This window comes from Microtus pennsylvanicus, chromosome 13, assembly GCF_037038515.1.
Source record: "Microtus pennsylvanicus isolate mMicPen1 chromosome 13, mMicPen1.hap1, whole genome shotgun sequence".
Lineage (NCBI taxonomy): Eukaryota > Metazoa > Chordata > Mammalia > Rodentia > Cricetidae > Microtus > Microtus pennsylvanicus.
This window is the reverse complement of record NC_134591.1, coordinates 44,290,605-44,318,032: the sequence shown is the minus strand read 5'-3', so window position 1 is coordinate 44,318,032 and position 27,428 is coordinate 44,290,605. Positions and strand designations below refer to the sequence as shown.

At 47.4% G+C, this 27,428-nt stretch overlaps 2 protein-coding genes across 2 annotated transcripts; one reads left to right on the top strand and one right to left on the bottom strand.

Moving 5' to 3' along the window:
* Positions 1-3,876: 3,876 nt before the first annotated feature.
* On the bottom strand, positions 3,877-4,340 carry LOC142833508 (large ribosomal subunit protein eL31). The gene has a single exon (XM_075945006.1). It carries the CDS (start codon positions 4,317-4,319, stop codon positions 3,942-3,944), a length of 378 nt encoding a protein of 125 aa, XP_075801121.1. The 5' UTR covers positions 4,320-4,340; the 3' UTR covers positions 3,877-3,941.
* Positions 4,341-7,595: 3,255 nt separating this feature from the next.
* Shisal2a (shisa like 2A) lies at positions 7,596-23,961 on the top strand. The gene is made up of 3 exons (XM_075946415.1): positions 7,596-7,829; positions 13,376-13,515; positions 23,767-23,961. The coding sequence occupies exons 1-3, from the start codon at positions 7,648-7,650 to the stop codon at positions 23,868-23,870; spliced, it is 426 nt and encodes a 141-aa protein (XP_075802530.1). The 5' UTR covers positions 7,596-7,647; the 3' UTR covers positions 23,871-23,961.
* Positions 23,962-27,428: the final 3,467 nt, after the last annotated feature.

Genomic DNA, 27,428 nt, shown 5'->3' with positions numbered 1-27,428 from the left:
CCAGAGGACCCCGGTTTGAATGCACCCACATAGCGTCTCACAACCATCTGGAACTCCAGCTCTAGGGGAACCCAGTTCCCTCTCTGGCCTCTGCTGGCACCAGCTATGCAAATGGTACACAGACATACGTGCTTGCAAAACAACCATGTATTTTAATTTAATTTAAAACATTTAAAAGAAAGAAAACTCGGGGCTCATCAACAAATTTTGTTATAAAGATGACTGGCTGATTAGGATGCCACTGAGCGACACTTCGGGGCTTGATGAGAGGAGCACAGTGGGAATCTACAGAGGCATAAACTCGACATAGCTGGTACCAAGACAGCTACAGAGTGACACACAGTCTCAAAAAAAAGTGATAGCCAAGTGTGGTGGTGCACACCTTTAATCCCAGCTCTCAGGAGGCAGAGGCAGGCGGAGCTCTGTGAGTTTGAGGCCAGCCTGGTCTACAAGAGCTAGTTCCAGGACAGCTAGGGCTGGTACACAGAGAAACCCTGTCTCGAAAAAAAAAAAACAAACAATAATGAAATTATGTCATTTTCAGGGAAATGGATGTAACTGGGGAGCTGTAGCACAAATTCAATTGCTCTTAATAACAAAAAGCTATGGGGGACTGAAAGCCGAGAGATCTGAGAAGCCGTGTAGTCAGGCACTAGGGAGACCTTTTACCTCTACCAGTGCTCAGACTGAAGGGGCAACCCTGTCTCTATGAATCCTCAGAATGCATGTTCAGACTGTTTCCGAAGACCCCATCTGTCTCCACCAAACCTCAGACTGCACTGAGCTCCTGTCCCCTCCTGCCTTATAGTCCTCTCTTTACCCAGCCATATCACTCCTGTCTCTACCTCCCTAGAGCTGGTATTAAAGGTGTGGGATCCCAAGTGCTGGAATCACCTTTGTGTGAGCTCTGTTTCTCTTATAGACAGATTCAATCTTGCGTAGCCCAGGGTGACCTTAACTAACAGATTCCTCTGCCTCTCTCTCCCTGGGATTAAAGACGTGAGCCACCACTCCCTGGCCTCCAGTGGCTTAGCTCTGCACTCTGACCTTCAGGCAAGTTTTATTTGTTAACACAAACAAAAATGTAACTTCAGAGATTTGAATTAAATGCAATAATTCAGACACAGAAAGACAAATATTAGGGACTAGAGAGATGGCCCAGTGATTAAGAGCACTGGCTGCTCTTCTAGGGAATCCAAGTTAAGTTCCCAACACCCACATGGTGTCTCATAAGCATCTACAGCCTTCACAGATCCAGTTCCAAGGAACCCAATACCCTTTTCTGGCTCTGGCTCTGGCTCAACTGCATGCAAACATATGCACACATTCTCACACGTGCAAGAAAAAGTTAAGTAAATCTTTTAAAAATAGAATTAATGAAAAAAAATAATGGCTAAAATAAAAATACTGCAGGACAATGGCCTTTAAGAACTATTGGTGAAAAGACAAAACTGTACAAGCATTCTGGAAAACAGTTTAGCAATTAAAAGAAAAAATATTTTGAGATTGGGTCTCACTATGTCAAGCAGGCAGGCCTTGAACTCCCAAAGATCTACCTGCCTCTGCCTCTGCCTCTGCCTCTGCCTCTGCCTCTGCCTCTGCCTCTGCCTCTGCCTCTGCCTCTGCCTCTGGAGTGCTGGGGTTAAAGACCTGTGCCACCACATCCCACACTGGGCTTTTTAAAAAGCATCAGTTATCCCAGCACTCGGGAGGCAGAGGCAGGCAGATCTCTGTGAGTTCAAGACCAGCCTGGTCTATGAGCTAGTTCCAGGACAGGCTCTAAAGCTACTGAGAAACCTTGTCTTGAAAAACAAACAAACAAAAAACCAAAAGCATCAGTTAAAAAAAGAAAGAAAGAAAGAAAGAAAGAAAGAAAGAAAGCAAAGAAAAGAAAGGAAGAAAGAGAAAAGAAGAAAAAAATTTAGAAGGACCCTAAATGTCTAAGAACTAAACAAATCACCACGTGAGCAGAGAACAGAAAACTAAACCACAGCAAAAATGGATTAACTAGATACAGCAAAGTCTTCAGCATGAGCAAAGTCCACAGACAAAAGGCTAAGTGGAAAACCAGCGCCTGAGGAATTGTGTGACATATTATCCAAGGATTCCAAACAGCATCAGTAAGTGTTCAGGAATTGTAGGCTCTGCAGAGTGGTTCCCTCTGGCTATGTGTGGGGAGGTGGAGGGAGGGGGACTTTACTCAGAGTCCATCTCTGTCTTTTTGTCATTTCGAGTAAAGCAAACAGCAAACCCAAGAAAACCTGAGGAAAGGATGGAGAAAAACTGGCTGGTTACTGGATCTGGACGCTGAGGTCCCACCACGGCTCTGTCCCTTCTCTCATAAGGAAACAAAGTTTCATTTTGGAAGGGAAGGGGAAGCTGCCTCCCTAAGGATTGGCTGACAGTCCCATCCTTCCAGTTGTGTGAACAGCAAGCTGTTTCCCCCACCTGAGTGGACAGGGTTAGTTTCTGTGTGCCAAACACACACACACACACACACACACACACACACACACACACACACACACACCAGACCTGACAATTTTAACAGTAGAACTGGTAGGTGCTTGCCTGGAGCAAAATTGGCCACTGCTCCAAAAAAGCAGTGACTGGAACTTGTTACTTGTGTTTCCTTCAGCAACTTACTTGTCCTGTCTAGGATTTGGTTTTCCTATTCATAAAGTTAAGTTAGTGTGTGATTGGTGGGGGGACAGAGGAAGGGGGTGCATGTCTCAAGATGTATGTGGGTATGAGAGAGAGAGAGAGAGAGAGAGAGAGAGAGAGAGAGAGAGAGAGAGAGAGAGAGAGAGAGAGACACTATGGGCCAGTTTTTCTTTTAATTATTGACATTTTAAATGTATTATTTTATAATAGATACTTTTGTATTTTGCTAATGCTGTTTGTTTGTTTTTTGTTGGGGGATGCTTTTGTCTTCTAAGACAGATTTTCTCTGTGTAGCCCTGGCTGTCCTGGAACTTGCTATGTACACCAGGCAGGGCTTGAACTCAGAGATCTTCCTACCTCCGCCTCTCAAGTGCTGGGATTAAAAGCTTGCACCATCCCTACTACCTTATCCCCAGCTCCTGTTTTTGTTGTTGTTGTTGTTTTGTTTTGATTTAATAAGATAAAGTCTTGCTATGCAACTCTAGCTGGCTTGGAATTTGCTGCAACCCTCCTACCTCTACCTTCCAAGTGCTGGTCTTATGGGCGCCTACCTCTACACTAGCTAATTTTTTTTGATGAAGGTTGTTGTGAGGAGTAAAGAGACAATAAAAAGCATGAACATAAATATTAGTTTTTTTCTTTCTTTCTTTCTTTTTTTTTTTTTTTTTTTGGTTTTTCGAGACAGGGTTTCTCCGTAGCTTTTTGGTTCCTGTCCTGGCACTAGCTCTTGTAGACCAGGCTGGCCTCGAACTCACAGAGCTCCGCCTGCGTCTGCCTCCCGAGTGCTGGGATTAAAGGCGTGAGCCACCACCGCCCGGCTCATAAATATTAGTGTTCTCAGCAGTTTGAGATCCCCCTGCCCACCCTCTTCTCTATACGCTCCTACACTCTTTGTCCCTTCCGGCGATGGGAGATTTTGGCCCACAGACTTCATCTTGGGAGGGTAAATGGTACAAAACCCTGATGGACTTATGGCTTTGGAAAAGTCAAGTAGCCTTCTCGAGTCTCAGTCACTTCGTCTGCAAAATGGGAAAATAAGCACCTACCTCGAAATATGTTTTCAGTTGGCAAGATGGTTCAAAGGTGTGGTGGTCTGAATGTAGTTAGCCCCTGTAATTTCACAGGGGGTGGCATTAGTAAGAGAAGTGGCTTTATTGGAGTGGGTGTAACCTTGTTGGAGGATGTGTGTCACTGTAGGGCTGGGCTTTGAGGTTTCCTATTCTTTTTTTTTTTTTTTTTTTTTGGCTGTTCTCCAACTTTATTTGAGATTCAGTAGGTTAGTTCTCATCCACATTGACTGTCTGTAGATTTTTGAATGTGGTAACAGGCACGTAAGTTACCAATGTGTAGAGTTTGTTTGGTGAGTCCTCATCCTCATTACGTTTTCTGGACAAACGTACCCGGATACGATATGGAACATTCCTTATTCCTTTGGCCCAGACGGCTTTATTGAGCCTGGTATCAATCCTCACATCTGGAGTCCCCATCTCCTTCATGGCAAATTTCCGGATTTCTTTAAGTGCCCTAGGAGCACGCTTCTTAAAGCCCACGCCATGGATGCGCTTGTGAATGTTGATGGTGTATTCTCGGGTCACCACCTCGTTGATGGCAGAACGGCCCTTCTTCTTCTCGCCACCCTTCTTTGCGGGAGCCATTCTGCCGGGCCCAAGCTGGAAAGGGGGTTTCCTATTCTTAAGATACCACCCAGTGCCTCAGTTCACTTCCTGTTGCTTGCAAGATATAGGTCTCTCAGCTACTACTCCAGGACCACATCTACCTGCTCCTCACTGTGATGGTAATGGACCAAACCTTTGAGACTGTAAACAAGCTACCCCCGAATAAATTTTTTACTTTATAAGAGTATTGGTGGTGCACACCTTTAATCCCAGCACTCAGGATGCAAAGGCAGGTGGAGCTCCATGAGTTTGAGGCCAGCCTGGCCTACCAAGTGAGTTCCAGGACAGCCAGAGCTAAACAGTGAAAACTTATCTTGAAAAACCAAAATAATGATGATGATGATGACAAAAACTTGCCGTGGTCACGGTGTGTCTTCACAGCAATAAATACCCTAATAAAGTCAGAGGGCAAGGGTATTTGCCACCAAACCTAACAACATGCATTTCAGCCCCAGGATCCATATGATGGGAGGATTGAAAAGACATATGCACCATGGCTCATGAGCATGCTTACACACACACACACACAGCCTGGCATACAATAAGTGAGCAATTAATGTCTTCAGAAAAATATTATGAAGGAACATAATGAGTCTATCAAAGGAACAAACACTAGGGAAGGAGCTAGACCAGAGAACGATGATTTTAATACAAGACCACAAGTGCTCAGAATCCTTGGATGCAATGAAACGGTCTGAACTTGGAGGGGGAAGTACATCTTTGTTAGCACTAGCCCCAACTGGACTTCAGCACTTCCTTCTAGAATGCAAATAAATGACAAAAACGAAGGCACAAAAGTGCTGTCTACAGCTCCGTCATTTAAGAAATGACTTCAAAATTATAGTGCTTAGTAGAAACGGCAATCTTGTTGACACTTTACACAGCAGGATTAAATTGCCATTCAATGCATCTGACAGCCTTTATGATCCTAAATAATGTCTCCTTTGCAATTAAAAACATCATTATTAGTAGAGGCCCCTAGGCTTCATCAAGAATCCAAAGGAACTCCTGGTCAGACAGTCACAGCACCCACCACTTGTACTTGGGCCACTGATGGGTGACTGTGTGACATTGTGCTTGTTTCTCTTGGGAACATAATCCTAAAAGGGTTTGGGGACTTGTCTTCCCAGTTTTGCCAGCTGACCTCGTCTCGCTGAGGCCTCATTCCTTCCCAAAGGACTCCCCCGCCCCCCAACCTCCCATTTCCCACCCCTACCCCACCTTCTTCTGGTAGATGAAGGTCAAGGTTCACCTTCTTCAGTCTTCAGTGATCACAGCTCAGGAAAGACTTGTCTGGGAATAATGACAGTTCCCCTTGGCTTTGAGGTACTGATGACAGACTCTGGGGCCTCCTGCATACTAAGCAGATGGTACTCTATGCCAGAGGTAAGTTTTTGTTTACTGTTGAAATGAGCTCTGTATTGGCTGGCTGGCCTTAAACTCCTGGGCTCAAGCCATCCTCCTGCCTCAGCAAGCTGAGTACCTGGGACTACTGGTACATGCCATCAAATCTGGCTCCTTTTCTGTTTATTGTTTTTGTTTACTACATGGTGACCGTCAAGGTCATCGCCCTCTCAAACCCTTCCCGTCCTTTTACATAGAGCCCCTCCACATCTATAATCCTGGTATTTACATAGAGCCCCTCCACATCTATAATCCTGGTATCCCCGTCCTCTGCCGAGTCCTGTGTCGATTCCTCCACTGACCTCTCCATTATGAATTCACTCGGATTCCTCCACCAAACTATTTCTCTCTCTCTCTCTCTCTTTTTTTTTTTAATTTTCGAGACAGGGTTTCTCCGTAGCTTTTTGGTTCCTGTCCTGGAACTAACTCTTGTAGACCAGGCTGGCCTCGAACTCACAGAAATCCACCTGCCTCTGCCTCCCGAGTGCTGGGATTAAAGGCACGAGCCACCACCGCCCGGCAACAAACTATTTCTCAAGGGCAGGCCCAGATCTGACCCTTTCAGGTACCCAGGTCAGGGCTTGAAACACAACAGCATCTGTGGAGCTGCCTTAGAAGACAACGGGGAAAAAGTACAGGGAGAAGCAGGGAAGGAGTCAGCTGAGCTTATACCCAGACCCCTTCGGATTCATGATTACACCACACACATCATACACACATACACACACACACACACACACACACACACACACACACACACAGCTAAGGCTCTGAGAAACTGGGTAAGTCCTTAGTGATCTTCTGTCTGCCCTCTCAGGGTATGTTGGGGAAACCCAGGCTCTGGAAGCTCCTTCAGACAGAAGGAGAATGTTGCCCTTGTAGTCTGGGAACAAGTTGTGAAGACTGCAGCCCCTAATTGAGGCAGGGAAAAGGCTTCTTACCTGTTGTCCCTGGCCAATAGGGACTGTGTCGGTGTTGTGGGTGAAGGAGGGACCAGGAGAGGAAAGAAAACACAGGTAAAGAAGGTAGAAATGAAGACTTTTTTTGTTTTGTTTTTTTTTGTTTTTTCGAGACAGGGTTTCTCTGTGGTTTTGGAGCCTGTCCTGGAACTAGCTCTTGTAGACCAGGCTGGTCTCGAACTCACAGAGATCCGCCTGCCTCTGCCTCCCGAGTGCTGGGATTAAAGGCGTGCGCCACCATCGCCCGGCAGAAATGAAGACTTTTAAAAGATTACTAGAGCAGGGTGTGGAGGCACATACCCAGGATCATAGTATTTGGAAGTGGGAGGCAAGGTCATCAGGGCGGCAAGGCCAGTGTGGACTATACGAGGCCCACTGGGAAAGAGGTTTGCTGAGAACCAGCAAGGCAGCAGAAGGGTTGAAATCCCATGGGCTCAGAAGCCAGGGGAAAATAAATGACTTGTCTTTGATCCCCACTCAATTGCCGTCTATACAATGAAAATCCCAGTTAAATAGAGTAGTGTATTCTTCAACCCCAGAGGACCCCACCTGCCTCTCTCCTGTGTAGCACACAACCTCCCAGAGAAGGGTCCTGGCGCCCGGGGAAGGTGTTACCTCGCGCAGTCGAGGTCAAGTGTCCACTTTGCCTCCCCAGCCCTGGTGTGGTGTTTCGGGGGGGCGGAGGCAGGTCTCTGCTCGAATTGGGTCCCCGCGCGCTCCCCTGCCTCCGCGCCCGCGCACCTGTCCACCGGGTCCCCGGGCGCCCCGTCCTCACCGCGCATCCGCGCCTTTTGCTGTGTCTTTTTCTCTGCGCGCCTCTGCCTGCGCGCTTTCCTGCCTGCCTGCCCCCCGCCCCCTCCCTCCCCGTCTCTTTCCCGGGATCCGTTGGGTCTCCCTCAGTCCCTCGCTGGCCTGCCTTCCGTCTGGGGGTCCAAGAAGGCGAGATGAGCGGCTCTTGCTCGAGCTACGTGAGCGCGGACCAGGAGGTGGTGCGCGGCTTCAGCTGCCCGCTGCCCGGGGGCGAGGCGGCTGCCGTCTTCTGCTGTGGCTTCCGCGACCACAAATACTGCTGCGACGACCCGCACAGCTTCTTCCCCTACGAGCACAGCTACATGTGGTGGCTCAGGTACAGGCTCTGACCCTAATCTCACCTTGAACCCTTAACCCACTTTCCTACCTGAGGCTAGCCTCTTACTAAGCCTCCACTTTCATCTAAGTGCCCATACGGCAAACCATCCTTTCTCCTCATTGTCAGTACTGACCCTCCTCTCACTTTATCACTAACCATTGCACTCTTGAAGCCCCATCTCAACTCTTCCTTCATCCTGACCCCAACCATTATTTGGAACCGTGCCTGAACCTGGCTAGCACTGCCCCGAAACTCTCCCTCTGTCCCTACTCTGAGCTTCTTGCTGCCCGCACCCACCCACGCAACCCAATCCCAAATCACAAGCCAATTCTTGCCCTGACAGCAAATGCTATCTCAGACATACTGAGGCATCCCAAACTCTATCCTTAGTCCTCCCACAGTTGCTCACCCTTCTGGGGGCTGTCCCAGATGCCAGACCCATCACATTCCCAGCTTTATGAAGTCCCTGTCCTAACTGCCACCTGCCCTAGGTTTCTCCTCAAGCCTGCCTGCAAACCCCCCTGCTAACCCACGTATTGACTTCAGTAAGCTCTAGTCTAGACCCACATGCCTCAAACCTTCGTCCTCACCTGATGTCACATGCCACCCTCATCTCAGCCTAGCCTCAGCTTGTTCCCTCCCTCTCACTCTCTCTACTGGACACTTGCGTGCATCCTGGAGATGTACCCTATGCTTGTACTAAAGCTCCCTGCAAGTCCAGTGTGACACAGTGCTGCTGTAGCAGAGGCCAGCTCCAGCCGTTTCAATACAGAGCATGGTCTGGGTGAACACACTTTAGTTTCTCTGGCTGTTCGGGGACAGGGTTGCTTGGGCCAACTGAAACCCTCTGAGTCTCCAAAGGTTTCGTCCACAAAGTAGAGCCTGGTCGTCAATCTGCTCCGGGAAAGAGGTAATCGAGAGTTTCTGTCCCTAACAGTGTGTGAGCAGAAGACTGTGTGCTTTCTGGGTGGGAGAAGAGCATCGTTAGCTGCTGAACCGGCTGAGTCTTTCTGTCTCTTTTGCTACCTGTGGGGAAAATGACCCATTGCTGTCCTGATTTGTGATTAAGGCAGAGAGAGGCAAGGACCAAGAAAGAGATGAAAGCAACTTGATATATGCCAATTACAATGACAAAGATAGGTTTTTCTAAGGTGTTCAATCTGTAATTTTCAAACATTTTCAGACGACCAGGCTATCGTATCCTGCACATTTGGCTGCTGTCTAAAAGCCCAAGGAATCACACTAATAGCCTGTTCCCGTGTATTTATCCATTCACTGTAATCCTTGCTATAGTGTCTTTGTGCAAAGCAATGGGGATAGAAAACCAATTATTCCCTGCAAAAGGACCTTTTATTCTTGTGAGAATCAGACCCTGGGCCTTGGGCATATCATAGACAAGTACTAACATTGAGCATATCACCAGGCCCCCGTGGTTCTCAGCCTCAGTTCCTCATGTTGTGGTGACCCCAATCATAAAATTATTTTCATTGCTGTTTCGTAACTGTCATTTTGCTACTGTTATGAATCATATTGTAAATACGTGCTTTCTGATGGCCTTAGGTGACCCCTGTGAAAGGGTTATTCGATCCCCGAAGGGGTCGAAACCCATGGGTTGAAAACTGCTGGGTTAGAGCTGCAGAATCTACACTGTGTAAAACAGCACAGTATCTGTTGAGGTCTCGCTGTGTTTAGCACTGCGCTAAGACTAAAGGAAGATGATTGCCTTTGAGGTACAGGAACAGTGTGGGGCTGTGATCTGTTCGGAACCTGGCACAAACCTTGGCGCTAACCTCCCAGTTTGTGAACTGGAAAAGTCCAAGCACGGTTGTTCATACTTGTAAGCCCAGCACTTGCAAGACTTGAGGCAGAGAGAACATGGGTGATGTTGTGGCCAGTTAGGGGTACATAGTGAGTGCCAGGCCAGCCTCAAGTCCCCAGGAGATCCTGTGTCAATAAGATAATATAAAATGTAGAGCAGTGCAAATGCTTGCCTTCCAGAAGACAAAGTGCAAGGAGGGAGTGAGGTGGTTGTGTTGCACGCGGGGTGCTCAGTGCACTGAGCAGGTACTCAGTAGGAAAGGGTTCCCTTTCTCATCTGTGTGGGATGCGAAGCTCAGAGTTTCAAAGTGAACCCTGACTTTAGCACTATGATGGCAGAGATGGGCTTAGGGTGGGTTACATGTTCCCATGTATACATAACCCTAAGACAAGCTGGGCAGTGGTGGCGCACGCCTTTAATCCCAGCACTTGGGAAGCAGAGGCAGGCGGATCTCTATGAGTTCGAGGCCGGCCTAGTCTACAAGAGCTAGTTCCAGGACAGGAACCAAAAGCTACAGAGAAACCCTGTCTCGAAAAACAAAAACAAAAACCTAAGACAACGCTCCATTTTACAGATGGAGAGACTTAAGAGGGGTTACATTGCTATTGCGAGTACCCCATTGAGAAGTGACAGAGCTGAGATGACCCCAAACCCAGACTAGTCCTGTTCCATGACTGTCTGAACCCTTTCTGGCTTCTGACAGACAGCTGATGTCCTCAGCTCTCCCCAAACCATACACTGACTGTTGTCATCTGACTGCTGTGCTGTACCCTCAGGATACAGAGAAGCACAGCCCCCAAGCCCCCAAGTAGGTGGTAATCCTTCCCTCTCTTCCATCACTCCCTCTACTCACCTCTGGGGACCTCTCCTGTTGTCTTGGAAACCTTCTCCCAATGGAATGCTTTAGTTCCTCAAGTTTAGTGGCTCAGACAGGTTTCAGTGGAGGGTTGGATAGGGAGCGTTTTAAGGTCAGATCCTGTGTCAGTGTGACCCCCAAAACAGCTGAAAGTTTCCAATGTGTGAAGCGACTTCCTGGGTTCTTTCTCTGGGGGGTGGGGTTGGGTATGCCTGTGCACACAGTGCCTGTGGAGGTCGGAAGAGGGCATCAGAGACTGCAGTCACAGAAGGTTGTCAGCTGTCGTGTGAGTGCTGGAGACGAAATGCTGGTCCTCGGGAAGAGCAGCCAGTACTCTTAACTGCTGACCCCACTTCCTGGGTTCTAACATATGGTTCATAAACATCAAGACAGTTGCTAAGCATAGAGCTGAAGGTCCTCAGGATGATTAGTGTGCTCTGAACTCTGAACCACGTGCTTCTGACAGTGTCACTGCGGCATGGAGACCTTGTTTTGTTCCAAATTTCATTTTGCCTTTTTCATGAAATTTCATTCTTGCAGGCATAAAAAAATCTCCAGGTAAACACTGTATCCTTTGAGAGAGTTTGAGAGAGTTTGAGGGGAGAAAAAAAAGCCGTCTTTAAAAGCTAATCATCTCAGAAAGAAGACATCCCGTAGAGAAGCGGCTGCTATAACTGGGCCATCTGGCCCAGTTACCAAAACCTCCTTCCAGCTTCTTTCTGCCAGAGTGTGACAGAAGGCAAGCAGCTGAAGGGCAGAGTTGGTGGCCAGGTAGTGCAAACTCTGTCTCTCAGCACACTGTGGCCACCTGGTGAGATAGCAGCATTCACAAATGAAGATCAGAAAAGCAAAGCCGTGTTTTCCCTGACGCACGCACGGCAGAGTCGGGATTCAAACCTTGAAAAGAACTTGATCTTGGAGCCTGTTAGGGCTCCTTCAGTGCCTTCTCAGAGGTCACAGCGGGTCTTCGTCCTTCAGAGTCAGTGCAGTGAAACCTCCTTAGTCCAGAGGCCTCTAGTTTGGCCTCTGTGCAGAGCAGGGTGCTGACTTCATCGAAAGGCAGCTCGGTCTGTCCTGTGTGTATCTCTTCTCGTGAGGAACTCACCCCACTCTGGGGACAGTGCCTCCCCCCACTAGACAACGCTGACCGGTTTAAGTTCGTCTGGTACTGAAACCAGGTTTTCCACTGAGAACCTGTTCCTGTCTCTGTATACCTTTAGTCCCCAGACAGAACACCAAGGACAGTGATTTTCAGAGACAGCATTTGCTCCCTAACTCACCTCCAGTTAGGGACATATCCTCCAGTATTCTTATCCATTCCACAAAAGTTCTCTGGAAAGTTCCAGAGGCCACTTCCCCATCCTGGTGCTCATAGAGGTCCCTGGTAAGCATCTGCACATGGGTCCACCCACTGGCAGCCCCGTGAACAATAAGTGTATCTCAAATGAGAAAATTACTGGATGTTCTTTTAATGCATGTGTGCGTATATGTGTGTCTGTGTGTATGTGTCTGTGTATGAGTATGTGTGTGTCTAGCTGTGTGTGTGTCTCTGTGTGTATGTGTCTATCTCTCTCTGTGTGTGTGTGTGTGTGTGTGTGGTTGTACATGCACACTTGTATGCGTGGGGGCCAGCAGTCAACCTCAGGTGTGATTCTCAGATACACCATCCACCTCCTTTGAGGAAAGTTCTCTCCTTAGCCTTGGGCTCACTAGACTGGCTGGTCAGTGGGCCAAGCAGCCTCCTGTCTCCATTTGTGCAGTGCTTGGATTATAAGTGCACACCACCACATGGGTCTGGGTACTGCGCTTGAGTCCTCATACTTGCAAGTTGAGCAAGCCCTTCCCCAAGTGAGCTACATCCCGGCCCGATATAACCATTTCAGCATCAACAAGAGCTAAGCACCGCGTAACCAGTGCCAGAAATATGGAGGAAGACAGAAGAAAGGAATACAAAAAAGGGAGCTGGAGTGTGTTGGTTTGTGCAAAGAGACAAAGAGGTTTTGCTGCTTGCTTGGTTTGGTTTTTAGACAAAAATCTCTGTGTGGCCTTGGTTATTGTAGAACTCACTATGGCCAGGCTGGCCTTGAACTTGCAGAGATCCACCTGCCTCTGCCTCCCACGTGCCAAGATTAAAGGCGTGCGCCATTACACTCAGCTAAGTAGTCTTTTATGGAAAGTGATCCCAGAAAACACTCATAGAGGGTGGGAAAATGAGTCAGAGAGAAAACACCAAGGATAGATTATGTTACCAACAAGTCACACAGCGGTAACCAGCGCTTAGTGTCTGCCAGTCAGCGTTCAATGATTACCTCAGAGTTACGCCCCCAGAAGACTCAGGAGCTGGGGATGTACACATTACTGTGGGTAAGGGCAGGTCAAGGGAGGGAAGCATTAATTATCCCATAGTCCTGACTTGTTCAATGAGTAGAATTTTGTTCTGGGTCTAAGAAAGTCCTCAGGCAAAGAGTTACAGATGCTGGCAACTGAAACTGTATGAGTATCCCACCATGATTGGACCCAAGGGAATATAGCTGGATATCTACAGCCTGCATTATACCCAGAGACAGCTTGGTGGTAGGTTGCTGTATTTCCCTCCAACCTTGAATTAATCTCTATATTTTAGTTAAGTTTGGGCTAAGCTTCATGTGTGGTATTGTCTTGCTATTTCCACTTAACATCATCTTGCAAGAATGTATTTGTATGTGTGCGTGGGTTAGTGTGTGCACATATAATGGGCTGGAGAGCACAGCCAGGCAGAAGACCCCCACTGATATTCCTCAGATATAGCCGGAAAGTTGAAGCTGATTCCTAGCATGCAGCCTTCTGCCTTCCCCAGCACTCTCTCCCCCTGTCATCTTCTCTCCCCAGCGTGGGCGCTCTCGTGGGCCTCTCCACAGCAGCCGTGGTCCTTCTGGCCTTCATCATCACTGTGTGTGTTCTCTGCTACCTGTTCATCAGCTCAAAGCCCCACACGAAGCTGGACCCGGGCTTAAGCTTAGTGACAACAGGTAAGAGAGAAGCTATCTGGTGTCCTTGTAATGGGCAGGCTCAAACCTTTCTTTGCAAAGGAGGGAGAATTAGAAATGAGATCTAGAGGGCCAGGTATGGGAGAGTGTCCTTTTAATCCCAGCACTTAGGAGGTGGAAGCAGGCAGATCTCTGAGACTGAGCCAGCCTGCCCTACATAGTGAGGTCTGTCTCAAAGGGGGGAAAATAAAAGAAAGTGAAAGAAAGGAAAAGGAGAAATGAGATCGAGAGCATTCATCTCCTGAGTGTTCTGAAAAGTTCACACTTCTCAGGAGGTCTGGGACCTGACCCTATTAGACCTCGTGTGCTCGGTCCTCATCGGGATGCCGAACGCCCTCAACCTCCATCCTCACACAGAGAGTACGCAGTGGATTTTCTAAGATAGTGTTTTCATTCTAGCCTGAGGGGATGCAAACTGATTTTCGCATTCTCCCAAACAAAACAGAGCTGGTAAGACAAACTTACTGTTTCTCAAAAATCAACATTTCATCAGAAAGCGAATACAGGACTTTATTTCTCATAGTCTGCTGTCCTGACTACCCATTCCTCCTCGAGCCCGGGGTCATTGGGAACCTCGAACGGAACAAAAACAAACAAACAAACAAACAAAAAAAGATATGTTGCCCTTTCCTAAGCCCATACTGCAAACTTTATAAGCTCTGGCAAGGAACTGCGAAAGATCCAAGCCCATGTTAGCCAAAAAGTTCTCCGCTGAGTGAGCGGCCAAGGTGGGTGTTGTCTCCACGTCACAGGTGAGAGAATGGGGCGGAGAGAGGGCTGGAGACTCACTTAAGGAGTCCCAGCTGACAATGAAATGAGGTCCAGCCAGGGCTTCTTCTCTCAGAGACACGCTCTTCTGCCTGCTACACAAGGGCTAGGCAGGCATGTAAGAACAACTCTGCCTGATACCGACTGTGTCTGCTTTAACCAGCCTTGAGTCAGTGAGGATGATGATGAGGTGGGACAGAGGAAGGAAGGCAGGGTGAGTAGGCGGTGGATAAAGGTGTGGGCAGGGCTGACCGAGACTTGTGCAGTAGCAGGATCACTGGTGGTGGTGCCACAAAGACTAGGGCCAGCAAGGTAGGGGAGGAACTTGAGCAGCAGAGGCAAAGGTGGTGAGCATCAGGGAGGTAGAAGGGCAGGTGGGTAATTCCTCCGTCTCAGAGAAAGCTGGAGAACTCCGAATGTTGTCATTTGTAAGAGATTAATTTTCTAAAAATTTCTTTAAGAATGCAACAAGTGACAGCCCTAAACCCTTCTAGGATTCTGAAGATGGTTGAAAGTGGAAAGGTTCATCTGTCTCCTTGTGGAGTCAGGGATAGGGAAAAAACCTGAGCTGAAGAATGAATTGATTAATTTGCCTAAATCAGATACAAATGATATAAGATATCATATGTGAAGTTAAAAAAATGATGGACTGCCAGGCGGTGGTGGCGCACGTCTTTAATCCCAGCATTCGGGAGGCAGAGGCAGGCGGATCTCTGGGAGTTCGAGGCCAGCCTGGTCTACAGAGCTAGTTCCGGGATGGAACCCTGTCTGGAAAAACCAAAAAAAAAAAAAAAAAAAAAGATGGACTACAAAGATTGCGTGTGTGTGTGTGTGTGTGTGTGTGTTGTGTGTGAAACATCTATCTTCATAGTAATCTGATTCTCAGGTTGTATATTTTTGAACTTGCTTACTTGCTAAAATTTATTTGTAACCTCAAAATCAATACTTGAGACACTTATGAGGTTATGTACAGAGTGGCAAAAATTTGAGGTGCACATGTCCCAGATAATGTCATTCAAGGCTACACTCTGTAAGTTTGTGTCCTCTTTGTGTCTGTCTAGAGACACTTTGTTCCATGTTTGTGATGTTCACTGATAGTCGCTCTGGTGAAATGCCTCTGGATACAGTTCCCAAGCGCTGTCTAGTGCCCCGCAGCATAAGAACACTGTGTGCTTCGTGAAGAACACAGAATGCTAAATGTCTGACCTAAGGACTTGAGTGCAATGTTAATAAATCAAAAATATATAATAAATCATGGGAATGGAGAGATGACTCAGCAGTTAAGAGTACTACTGGCTGCTCTTCCAGAGGACCTGGGTTAGATTTCCCGGCACCCAGGTGGCAGTTCACGACTGTTTATAACTTCAGTTCCAGGGGATTCAATACCCTTTTCTGATCTCCCAGAACACCAGGTGTGCCCATGGTACATAGACATATATTCAGGCAAAACAACCATACACATAAGAATAAAATAAACATTTTTAAAAGAAATATATATTAAATCAGGTGTCTTTAATCAACAGCACCTAAATGTTAAGTATTGATTGACAAAAATGTCATGACCAAAGGCACACAGAAACCTCATCTTATATTCTTCCTAGAAGACAAAGTCTCATACAGCCCAGGCTAGCCTTTAACTCACCACGTAGGCCAAGGATAACCTTGAACTCTTGATCCTCCTTCCTCCAACACCAAGTTGCCACCAAGCCTGTTTCAGTGGTGCTTTAGTATTTGCTAACTCAGCATTTGTGGGAACTTTATAATACATAACTACTGTGGATAAGTGGGACTCACTGCATATAAAATAAGACAGGACTGATATCCAGAATACAGAAACACACCTTTAAACAAATGAGAAAAGTATAATCATAATAAAAGCCAAATACAAGCCTGGTGTGGTGGCACATGCCTGTAATACCAGCCTTTTGGGAGGTAGAAATAGGAAGATTGCTGGGAGGTGGTAGTGGTGTATACCTTTAATCCCAGCACTCCAAGCAGAAGCAGGAAGATCTCTGAGTTCGAGGCCAGCCTGGTCTATAGAACAAGTTCCAGGACAGCCAGAGCTACACAGAGAAACCCTGTTTTGAAAGAAGAAAAGAACAGGAGGACCAGTAGTTAGTTCACTGTTGCTCTTGGTTATAGGTCAGCCTGGAATTATGAGACTATCTCAAACAAACAAACAACAAACAGCCATAACACAACAAAATTCACAATGCACATGAAGAGATTAATAGTCAGGAGAATGCAGTTCAAGAATGACAGACCTTTCGGACTGCTGAGATGGTTCAGCACATAAAGCCACTGGCTGGGCTGGGCAAGCCTGACAGCTGATTTCAATCCCTGGAACCTGTGTAAGGTAGGAGAGATCTGACTCCAACAGAGGTGTTAACACACACACACAAACACCACACACACACAAGCACACACACATGGTTTTAAAGAAAACAATGATAAACTTAAAAGAAAAGAGAACACTCACAATTGCAGCACGATTAATATCTTTCAGTCTAAGGATTTCTTAGAGGTAAGATGATATGAGCTCCCAGTGGCTGACTGCTTTGCTTTTCTGATCTTCAGGTTGAACTCCAATCTCTCTCTGGGTTTTTTTTTTTTGTTTTGTTTTATTTTGTTTTGTTTTTCGAGACAGGGTTTCTCTGTGGTTTTGGAGCCTGTCCTGGAACTAGCTCTTGGAACCTGTCCTGGAACCAGGCTGGTCTCGAACTCACAGAGATCCGCCTGTCTCTGCCTCCCCAGTATTGGGATTAAAGGCGTGCGCCACCACCGCCCGGCTTTCTCTCTGGGTTTTTATTAGTCACGCTACACACAGCTCACAGGCTCCTTTAATGCCAGGGGATCTGATACCTTCTGAGGGTAATGCACACACGTGGTACACCTATACATGTACAAGCAAACTAACACACATGTAAAATAAAAAGAAATAAAACACTGACAGAAGTTCAGAGATGGGTCACAGTAATAGTGAGAAAGTTGGAGGGGAAATGGGAAATATAACATGATGCTGGCAGGAATATAAATTGACTCAACTACTTCGTGAAATGATCTTCTTATGCTAAAAACATGTGTGCCCTGTAACCCAGCAGTTCTATGTCTGATGGTCCATCCTTGTGAGATGACTCCTTTAGATGAAGACGATACAATAGATATCAGGACAGCCTGTCACAGAGGAAGCCAGCTAAAAGTTTATCAGTGCAAGGAACTAAATGAACTGATGTGCTGGGGTAGTGAGATTTATACAGGAGTTAGAGGGACAAACCCTCCCTGAATGTACTCTCCAGTTTCTTCTGCATGCTCACTGGGCAAGGACAGTTTCCACCACTTTCATTGTACAGGTGAGGAAACAGGTTCAAAGTCACCTAGTGATTGAGTGACTGGCCAGCTCCATCTCTCCCTCCCTTTACCCATGTTCTGAGAAAGGGAAGCCCCTCTTGTCCGCCAGATACCACTCTGAAACTGCGCATGTACCATCTCACCTAGTCTTCCACACTGCCCCGGTGAGATGAGTGTCACTCACATACAGCTGGGACAGCCAGGTCTCAGAGATGCTGGATGAGATGCCCAAAGGCTCCCAGCTTGCAAGCTGTGGTCCTGGAATTCCAACATGCCTCACTGCCTCTCAAGCCCTGTCCTCTTTGTGTCGAGCCCAGGATGTGGCTGTTCAGGGTCTTTCTATCCTCCGCCCCCGCTACCACCCCAGCCTTTCTGGCTTAGAGATCATATAGCCTGTCCTTGACAATTGAGATGGAGACCACCTTCCTGCTTTTCTGTGTTCAGCAACCAGCTGGGTTATTTAGTCACCAAGGTTTGGGACAGCACATACTCTTTTTGTTTCTTTCTCATTTTTCAAAGATGGAAAATGCATCCGTTGACCTTTTACTAAATGATTGCTTTCGCCTCTGCCATCTGAACAAACGCAGCTCTAGTCCCTAGGTCTCCACTGTGTTGCCCCCCCCCTTTCCTCTATACCCACAACACTAAGCCAGCGTATGTATGTATGTGTGTATGTACGCATACACACGTGCGCACACACACACACTGTTTGTTTTTACCAGATCGTCTCCCCTTTATAGTCTCCTGCTTCCATTTGCTTTGCTGTCTTGCTCTTTGGTAAGACAGGAGAGATCATGGTTCCCATTTTACAGGAGAAAAAAAAGCAAGACTTAGCAGGGAAAGTGACCAAATCCCCACAGAGAGTGAGCGTGTGTGTTTGGGATGCCAGGCAGATCTCCCAGGCTTTCAAGTGCAATCACTGTACTGTGTGTGTGCATATGTGTGTGTGTCTGTCTGTCTGTCTGTGCATGTGTATATCTGTGTGTGTATGTGTGTCTGTGCATGTGTGTGTCTGTGTATTTCTGTGTTTCTATGTCTGTGTGTATATGCCTGTGTGTATGTGTGTGTATGTATATGTGTGTGTATGTCTGCATATGTTTATGTGTATCTGTATGTCTGTGTGTCTGTATGTCTGTGTGTGTTTGTGTGTGTATGTCTGTGAGTGTGAATATGTGTGTGTCTGTGTGTATGTGTATATCTGTGTGTGTGTGTGTGTGTGTTTATCTCTCTGAATGATGGGGCAAAGGTGGTGTGGCAGGTGCCTTGGCAAGTGGTTATGAAAAAGCCACTTCTGACGGTTTCTTCCCCATGCCTAGGATTCTGCCACCACCCCATCCCATCCTATCTCCCAAACCTGACCTGCAATAGAGACAGAGACTTTCCTCTTTCCCTCCTTCCCTTCCTCTTCTCATTCCCCCCTGGGCTGGGGATCTAATAATGCAAGGCCTCACACATGCTAAGCACACACAACTTCCTTAGTGGATTCTTTGGGAGGAACCAGCTAGATCAGAATGGTGACTGAGGTCCTGCTCTTGTGTTCTGCCCAGTCCTGGGAACTTCAAACACATTACAGCTCCACTTCTCTGCAGGCAGCTGCTATCCATTCTTTCTGGAGACCAGACAAGGGCAGTGAGGATGGAGATGGTGTCCCACCCCAAGCCAGAAAAATCAGAAGAAGAAAAAAAAACAACTTTTGCTTTCACTTCCCTCTGGAAAGAGTTCATCCATCAGCCATTCTCGTCCAGAACCCCCAGGGAACCCGAAACCCAGTTCTGATGCTCCTGTCATACAGGAAGGACGCTTGAGCCCCGAGAAGAGCGGTCATGCACTCCAGTCCCCAGACTAGCTCACGGGCAGACCTTTGCCTTTCAGGCCGCAGACAGTTCTTTATGACAGCTGCCTCAAACTTCATGACAGCTTCCACCACCACCGCACTCTTGGAGGGCTCAGTCACCCCAGATCCCACTGCGTTTTGATGACACACACGTAGGGTGACATCTGTGAATCACATAGTTAGTCACAGGTATCAGTGATTAGCCATGACTCATCTCCGAGCCGGAAAGAACCTTTCAAACCCCGACTAGACTGGTCACCACGGGCACAAATTGAGGCCTTCGGGGACTAGGGTCTGATGGTGGAGGTCTTTGGAGACAGGTGGGCGGGTACCCTGGATTTAATATTAGTTTTCTGTCCTCATGGCACAGCTCCTTTGTTTTTGTTTATTTATTTGCTTGCTTACTTGCTTGCTTTTAAATCAAGACAGGGTTTCTCTGTGTAGTCCTGGCTGTCCTGGAACTCCCTCCTTAGACCGGACTGGTCTAGAACTCACAGAGATCCGCCTGCCTCTGCCTCCCAAGTGCTGGGATTAAAGGTGTGCACCACCGCCACCTGTCTTGCTTTTATTTCTTTTTATTGCTTATTTATTTGTTTTGGTTGTGAGGGAGCCATCCCTCAGCCCTATTTGGTTTTTAATCGAGACAGGGTTTCTCTGTGTAGCCCTGACTATCCTGGAACTCACTTTGTAGATCAGAGTGGCCTCAAATGCACAGACATCAACCTGCCTCTGCTTCCTGAGTACTGGAATTAAAGGCATGCACCACCACACCCAGTTTATTTATTTGGTTTTTAAAATATCTTTCAGTTATGTTTATATGGGTGTGTCTGTGTGTGGGTTTGTGCTTGTAGATGCAGTGTCTACGGCTGCCAGAAGAGAGAGTGGGATTCCCCGGAGCTGGAGTCACAGACCCACAGCTGTCTAGTGTGGATGCTGGGAACCTAACTCTGTCCTCTGGAACAGAAGCAAGTTCTCTTAACTGCTGAACCATTTCTCCAGCTCCTTGTTTTTGGTTTTTTGGATCATTTAGAGGTCTTTTTATTATTATTCTTAATACCTATTAAGCCATGAATTCATAGGGAACAGGCTCCGGAAGCTTCGGTTTCACTGCCGCCAACTCACAGAGATGCAGAATGGGCTGGCTCTTCAGTTGAGCCCAGACATCCTTCTCCTGCATCTCCTCCCTTTTCTGGCCGTTTCCCTTCACCATTCAGAATGCTTTCTTGGCCCTGGCACTGCTTCCTGAGCTCAACAGCAGCATCCTGGGTGACACCTCAGACTCTTCCTGTTGGCCCAGTAAAGCCTGTGGGGCACGCCTTTTTTGAATGAGACCTATTTCCTTGATGTCAACAATGTCCCTTTCTTACAGATTCACAAACATAGAGCCAAAGGCCAACCCCAGGCTTTCTAAAACGTGCAGAGGACACGAATCATCAGGTGTCTCTTCCCTCTCCCTTTGTGTTTGTCATTTTGGCAGGTTACTGGTAGGTGGTGGCTCCAGCCCAGACTCGAATGTTAAACAAATTGAATCTGTAAAGAAACCTTTGGAAAAAATTAGAGATAATGTTTACACGGTACCTAGTCAGTCTGAAGTACGTGGCATTATCAATTAAGCGTGTGCATCTTTCATTTGTGCTGAGGATTGGACCTACAGCCCCATGTGTGTTAAACCCCCAGCTCTAAGTAGCTCTCATTTTAACTAACTACTATTTTTCTTTTTCCATGTGTGGTGGCATATATGCACGTGTGGTGATGCATATGTTCATGTGTAGTGGTGTGTGGCAGCCCATGTGTGACTTGGTTTCCATCTGGAGTCATTTCTGACTTGAAGAAGTCATTTGTGTTCAAGCCTGCCTGCTCTGCCTGCATCCTTGAGGACTGTGAGAAAGTTCTGATTAAGCCCAGGGGAAAGAGCATTTTGCCCATGAGAAAAGAGCACACTATCTAGCAGAAAGAATACTTCAGATGCCAAACTCAGGGACACTGAGATAGAAATTGCAACTGCTCACTCAAGGACAGGAATGCAATTGTGGTTAGAGGCTCACTGACTGTCTGTGCCGTGCTTTGTTCTGTCTTTGTGTATTATTATAAGTTCTAAAATAAACTCTGAGCTGTTTGCCTGTTTTGACATGACCACACAGACCTCCCAATTCTATACTGTGTCTTCCGTCTCTCTTTCTTCCATCTGACATTCCCTAGACTTTAATGACCCTCATCCCAGGTACTCTAGCTGACTTTGTAGTAGCGGGCTCCTACAGTGGTGTATATGCACCTGTGGTGGTGGACATGCACACGTGTATGCGTGTGTGGTGGTGTGTATGCACATGTGTGGGGTGGTGTATATGTACATTGTGTGGGGGTGTATATGCACATTGTGTGGTGGTGTATATGCACATGTGGGGGGGGTGTATATGCACATGTGGGGGGGTGTATATGCACATGTGTGGTGGTGTATATGCACATGTGTGTGGTGGTGTATATGCACATGTGTGTGGTGGTGTATATGCACATGTGTGTGGGGGTGTATATGCACATGTGTGTGGGGGTGTATATGCACATGTGTGTGGGGGTGTATATGCACATGTGTGTGGTGGTGTATATGTACATGTGGTGTATATGCACATGTGTGTGGGGGTGTGTATGCACATGTGTGTGGTGGTGTATATGCACATGTGTGTGGGGGTGTATATGCACATGTGTGTGGTGGTGTATATGCACATGTGTGTGGTGGTGTATATGCACATGTGTGTGGTGGTGTATATGCACATGTGTGTGGGGGTGTGTATGCACATGTGTGTGGTGGTGTATATGCACATGTGTGTGGGGGTGTATATGCACATGTGTGTGGTGGTGTATATGCACATGTGTGTGGTGGTGTATATGCACATGTGTGTGGTGGTGTATATGCACATGTGTGTGGGGGTGTGTGTGCACATGTGTGTGGTGGTGTATGTGCACATGTGTGTGTGGGGGGGTGTATGCACATGTGTGGGAGTGTGTGTGTGCACTGTGTGGGGTGTATATGTACATTGTGTGGTGGTGTATATGCACATTGTGTGGTGGTGTATATGCACATGTGTGTGGGGGTGTATATGCACATGTGTGTGGGGGTGTATATGCACATGTGGGGGGGGTGTATATGCACATGTGTGTGGGGGTGTATATGTACATGTGGTGTATATGCACATGTGTGTGGGGGTGTGTATGCACATGTGTGTGGGGGTGTGTGTATGCACATGTGTGGGAGTGTGTGTGTGCACTGTGTGGGGTGTATATGTACATTGTGTGGTGGTGTATATGCACATTGTGTGGTGGTGTATATGCACATGTGTGATGGTGTATATGCACATGTGCGTGGTGGTGTATGTGCACATGTGTGATGGTGTATATGCACATTGTGTGGTGGTGTATATGCACATGTGTGTGGTGGTGTGTATGCACATGTGTGTGGGGGTGTATATGCACATGTGGGGGGGGTGTGTATGCACATGTGTGTGGTGGTGTATATGCACATGTGTGTGGGGGTGTATATGCACATGTGTGTGGTGGTGTATGTGCACATGTGGGGGGGTGTATGCACATGTGTGGGGGTGTGTGTGTGCACTGTGTGGGGTGTATATGTACATTGTGTGGTGGTGTATATGCACATTGTGTGGTGGTGTATATGCACATTGTGTGAGGGTGTATATGTACATGTGTGTGATGGTGTATATGCACATGTGTGTGGTGGTGTATATGCATGTGTGTGGTGGTGTATATGCACATGTGTGTGCGGTGTATATGCACAGAGTTTCTCTGTATAGTCCTGGCTGGAACTTGCTCTGAAGACCAGGCTGGCCTCGAACTCAGAGATCAGCCTGCCTCTGCCTCCAGAGTGCTGGGGTTAAAGGCGTGCGCCACCACCACTACCACCAGCCGGTCTCTGTTCTTCAAGCAGAGAACAACAGATGTTTTTACAAACAGCCCAGCTCCTCTGCATGTTGGCTGTATAACAAGCCTGTGTCTTCCTCCAGAAAATGGACTTGCAATTTTTTTAATGGCTTTTAGGCTTCCTAGGGCCATGGTGAAGGTCTGCTCTTTCTCCCCTAGAAATGGCGTCCCTTACTAAGGAGAAACATAGGCACAATGCGGTCTAGTGTTAAATATTTGCTGTGTGAATGGTTCGCTGAAGACGATGAACACTCTGAGGTGCTCGAGTCATCAGCAGAGAAGTTGGCCAGGGGTGTAACACTGCTGGGTAAAGGGCTACGGGAGGATGCCACCTCAAGATTGCTGTTTTTCAGGCGCTAAGGAGATGTCACGTGACCATCAAGGTTTGAGCACAGCAATCCCCATGGAGGTGCCAGGGGCAAACTCTCCCAGGCAGAGTTACTCCTTGAACTCATGACTGGAAAGCAATGAAAGGCTGCCTGTGGGCCCCAGATGTCCCCTCCAGCACCACTTCATGGCCCCGGTGACTGCTAGCAACATTCCAGGCAGCCCTGAAGAGGCCTCTGTCCCCACCCCTGACCCATGTGGATCAGTTTCTTAAACATCCAATAAATGTCCTATATCACCCTTTCTGAGTCTTTTTTTTTTAAGGTGAGGGTGGGAATGGCTAAAGAGACATTGGAGTCTAGATATTTATTTATTTATTTATTGGTTTTTCGAGACAGGGTTTCTCTGTAGCTTTGGGCCTATCCTAGAACTAGCTCTTGTAGCCAGGAGGTGGTGGCGCACGCCTTTAAACCCAGCACTTGGGAAGCAGAGGCAGGAGGATCTTTGTGAGTTCGAGGCCAGCCTGGTCTAGAAGAGCTAGTTCCAGGACAGGCACCAAAAACTACAGAGAAACCCTGTCTGGAAAATCAAAAAAAAAAAAAAAAAAGAACTAGCTCTTGTAGACCAGGCTGACGTTGAACTCCCAGAAATCTGCCTGCCTCTGCCACCTGAGTGCTGGGATTAAAGGCAGGTGCCACCACCGTCCGGTTGGAGTCTAGAAGATTAAATGAAAGCTTTTCCCAGCAAAAGCACCCAGGTCTGGTTATGGACCCAGCTGTCTTGCTTGGCCTGACCAACTTAGGACCAACAGAAATTGGATGTGAGTCATCGATTGGGAGCAGGGGAGTAGCAATACCACACAATCCAGAAACTCCCTGTGGAGACTCAGGGAGCCCTTCTGAGAAGTCCTGACCTTCATGTGGGTTCTCTGCCCCAGAGGAGGTATACATAAAAGTCTCTGGGATGGAGAGCCACACTGAAAGGGGTAAATCTACCTGTCCGTCACTCCACCTGCCCTGGAGTGAGCTACTGATGAGCTCACAAAATGGGAGGGAGTACGGTACAGGGCGCCACCATCAGAGTTTCTCAGGCAGATGAAAGAAAGAGCAAGTGAGGGCTGGTGAAACGGCTTAGCAAGCAAAGGGACTTGCCGCCAAGCCTGGATCCCTGGAACCCACATGGTAAAAGGAGAGACCAGATTCCTCCAAACTGTCCTCTGACCGACCACCACACTTGCACGATGGCTGGGGTCAAACACACACACACACACACACACACACACACACACACACACACACACACACACCCCACATTACTAAAAGTAAAAATAGAGAGATAGGTAGATCTCTAGTTCAAGACCAGCTTGGTTTATATAGCAAGATCCAATCTAGCCAGAACCACATAGTGAAACCCTGTCTCAATACATACATACATACGTATATATACACATGAAATAGGGGCTGGAGAGATGGTGTGGTTAAGAGCACTGTTGCTCTTCAACCTGGGTTGAAGATCTGGCCTTGAGCCCTAGCACCTAGATGGTAACTTCCAACCCTCTGTAACTCAAATTCTGATGCCCTCATCTAACCTCTGTAGACAGCAAGCATACAGGTGTTGTACACACATACATACAGGCAAAATACTCACACATAAAATAAAATGAATAAATCTAATGGCTCTGACTAATTCTTGGGAGGCAGAGGCAGGTGGATCTCTGTAAGTCTGAGGCCAGCTTGATCTACACAATGAGTTCCAGGACAGCCAGAACTATGTATGTAAGAAACAACATCAACAAAAATAGACCTGGAGCCGGGCGGTGGTGGCGCACGCCTTTAATCCCAGCACTCGGGAGGCAGAGGCAGGCGGATCTCTGTGAGTTCGAGACCAGCCTGGTCTACAAGAGCTAGTTCCAGGACAGGCTCCAAAACCACAGAGAAACCCTGTCTCAAAAAACCAAAAAAAAAAAAAAAAAAAAAAAAAAAATAGACCTGGAGAAACAGCTCAGCAGTTCTGAGTACTTCCTACTTTTTCCAAGAACCTGACTTCCACTTCTAGTAACCACCTCCATAAGCAGCCTGTTCCTGCTGCTCTCCAGAGGACCTGACATCCTCTTTAGGCCTCCTCAGGCTCCTTACATACATATATAAAAGCACAAATAAACCTTTATATATATACATATATGCATAATATAAACAAAATACCAAATGAATATGCTTCAGTGTACCACGGTCATTATAAACAGTGATGATAGGCTGGGTGGTGGTGCACACCGTTAATCCCAGCACTTGGGAGACAGAGGTGGATCTCTGTGAGTTCGAGACCACCCTTGTCTACAGAGTGAGTTCCAAGACAACCAGGGCTACACAGAGAAAACCTGTCCCAAAAAAAACAAACAAGCAAACAAACCAACAATAAGGATGGAGTCAAACATCCGGTTACAGTCCTGACTCTGCCACTTGTGAGGTAACCTGTGCTTCAGTTTCTCTCATAAGCAAATAGAATAGTAATAGCTTGTTCCTCAGGCACAGGGGAAGATATTTACTCCAGGAAATACGAAATGTTGGAAAAGGGGGAAGTGCCTTACATTAGCCATTATTATTATTCATTTGCCTCTAACATTTTGCTTTTATTACCAGCTAGATAGCTAGAGCGAGCCAGACGCTGCAAGGCAGAAAGCTCACTGCCACCCCACCCCTCCTGACTGCTCTCCGGACTTGGCAGTGGCTTTCACTTTGCCTGGGATTGCCAGGCCGACCAGAGAGACCCTGTAGCCTCTGAAAGCTCCTCTTGACACTCCACTATGGTAATGACCCTGTGCTGGGTTTGGCAACGGTGAGACGGTTGTTGTTCTTAGACGTCTGTGCTCAGGTCCCTCAGTCAACAAAACACACAGGATGAAGTGGGAAGCACCCAAGACTGGGTCTTTCTCCCCATCCCACCCCTGCCCCGTCTCCTTGAGGGGTGCGGTATTCTCAGCACAGTGAATCACCTTTGTCCTTTGTCCACTAAACATGTACTCCGTGATGTCTTTACCAAACCAGGACCTGTACAATTGCTAAAAACAAAGGGTATTCCTGCTGTTTGGGGGCTCAGATATTTGAGGTACACACCCCAAAAAAGGCAATTGGCCTTCTGGTGGCCCCCATGCTACAGGAGGGAGCAAAGATGTCTAAGCTGACTCATTAGGCCAGGCAGACTCCGAAGACGATAGGGACAGAGTACAGCCTGCTCCAAATCAGTGAGAAAAGCCCTGTGTAGCCCAGGAACTGCAAGTTCTTAAAGAGGACTCCCCACAGGGTGTGGTGTGGTGTGGTGTGGTGTGGTGTGTGTGTGTGTGTGTGTGTGTGTGTGTGTGTGTGTGTGTGTAGAAGTAGAGCGTGGGGCACAGTTGCTGTTTAGCCACTGATTATTATTTGCAGGACAGATTTTCTGTCCTGATAACCCCATCAGTGACTACTTTGGTTTTTTTTCTTCGGAATGTTTTCTACAGTGCAACAATCTGCTGGTGCCTGTCTGGCTGTTTACAAAGAGGGAGAGACAGTGGCAAATCCAAAGAATGCAAGGAAGTAAGGGGTGGGGGGTCTCCTCATCAGTCTGACACAGCAGTTCTCGAGTTTCTGGTTGCATCAGAGTCAGCTCTGGCTTTGGGTTTGGTTTGGGTGCTGAGGGGGGAACCCAGGGCTGCACA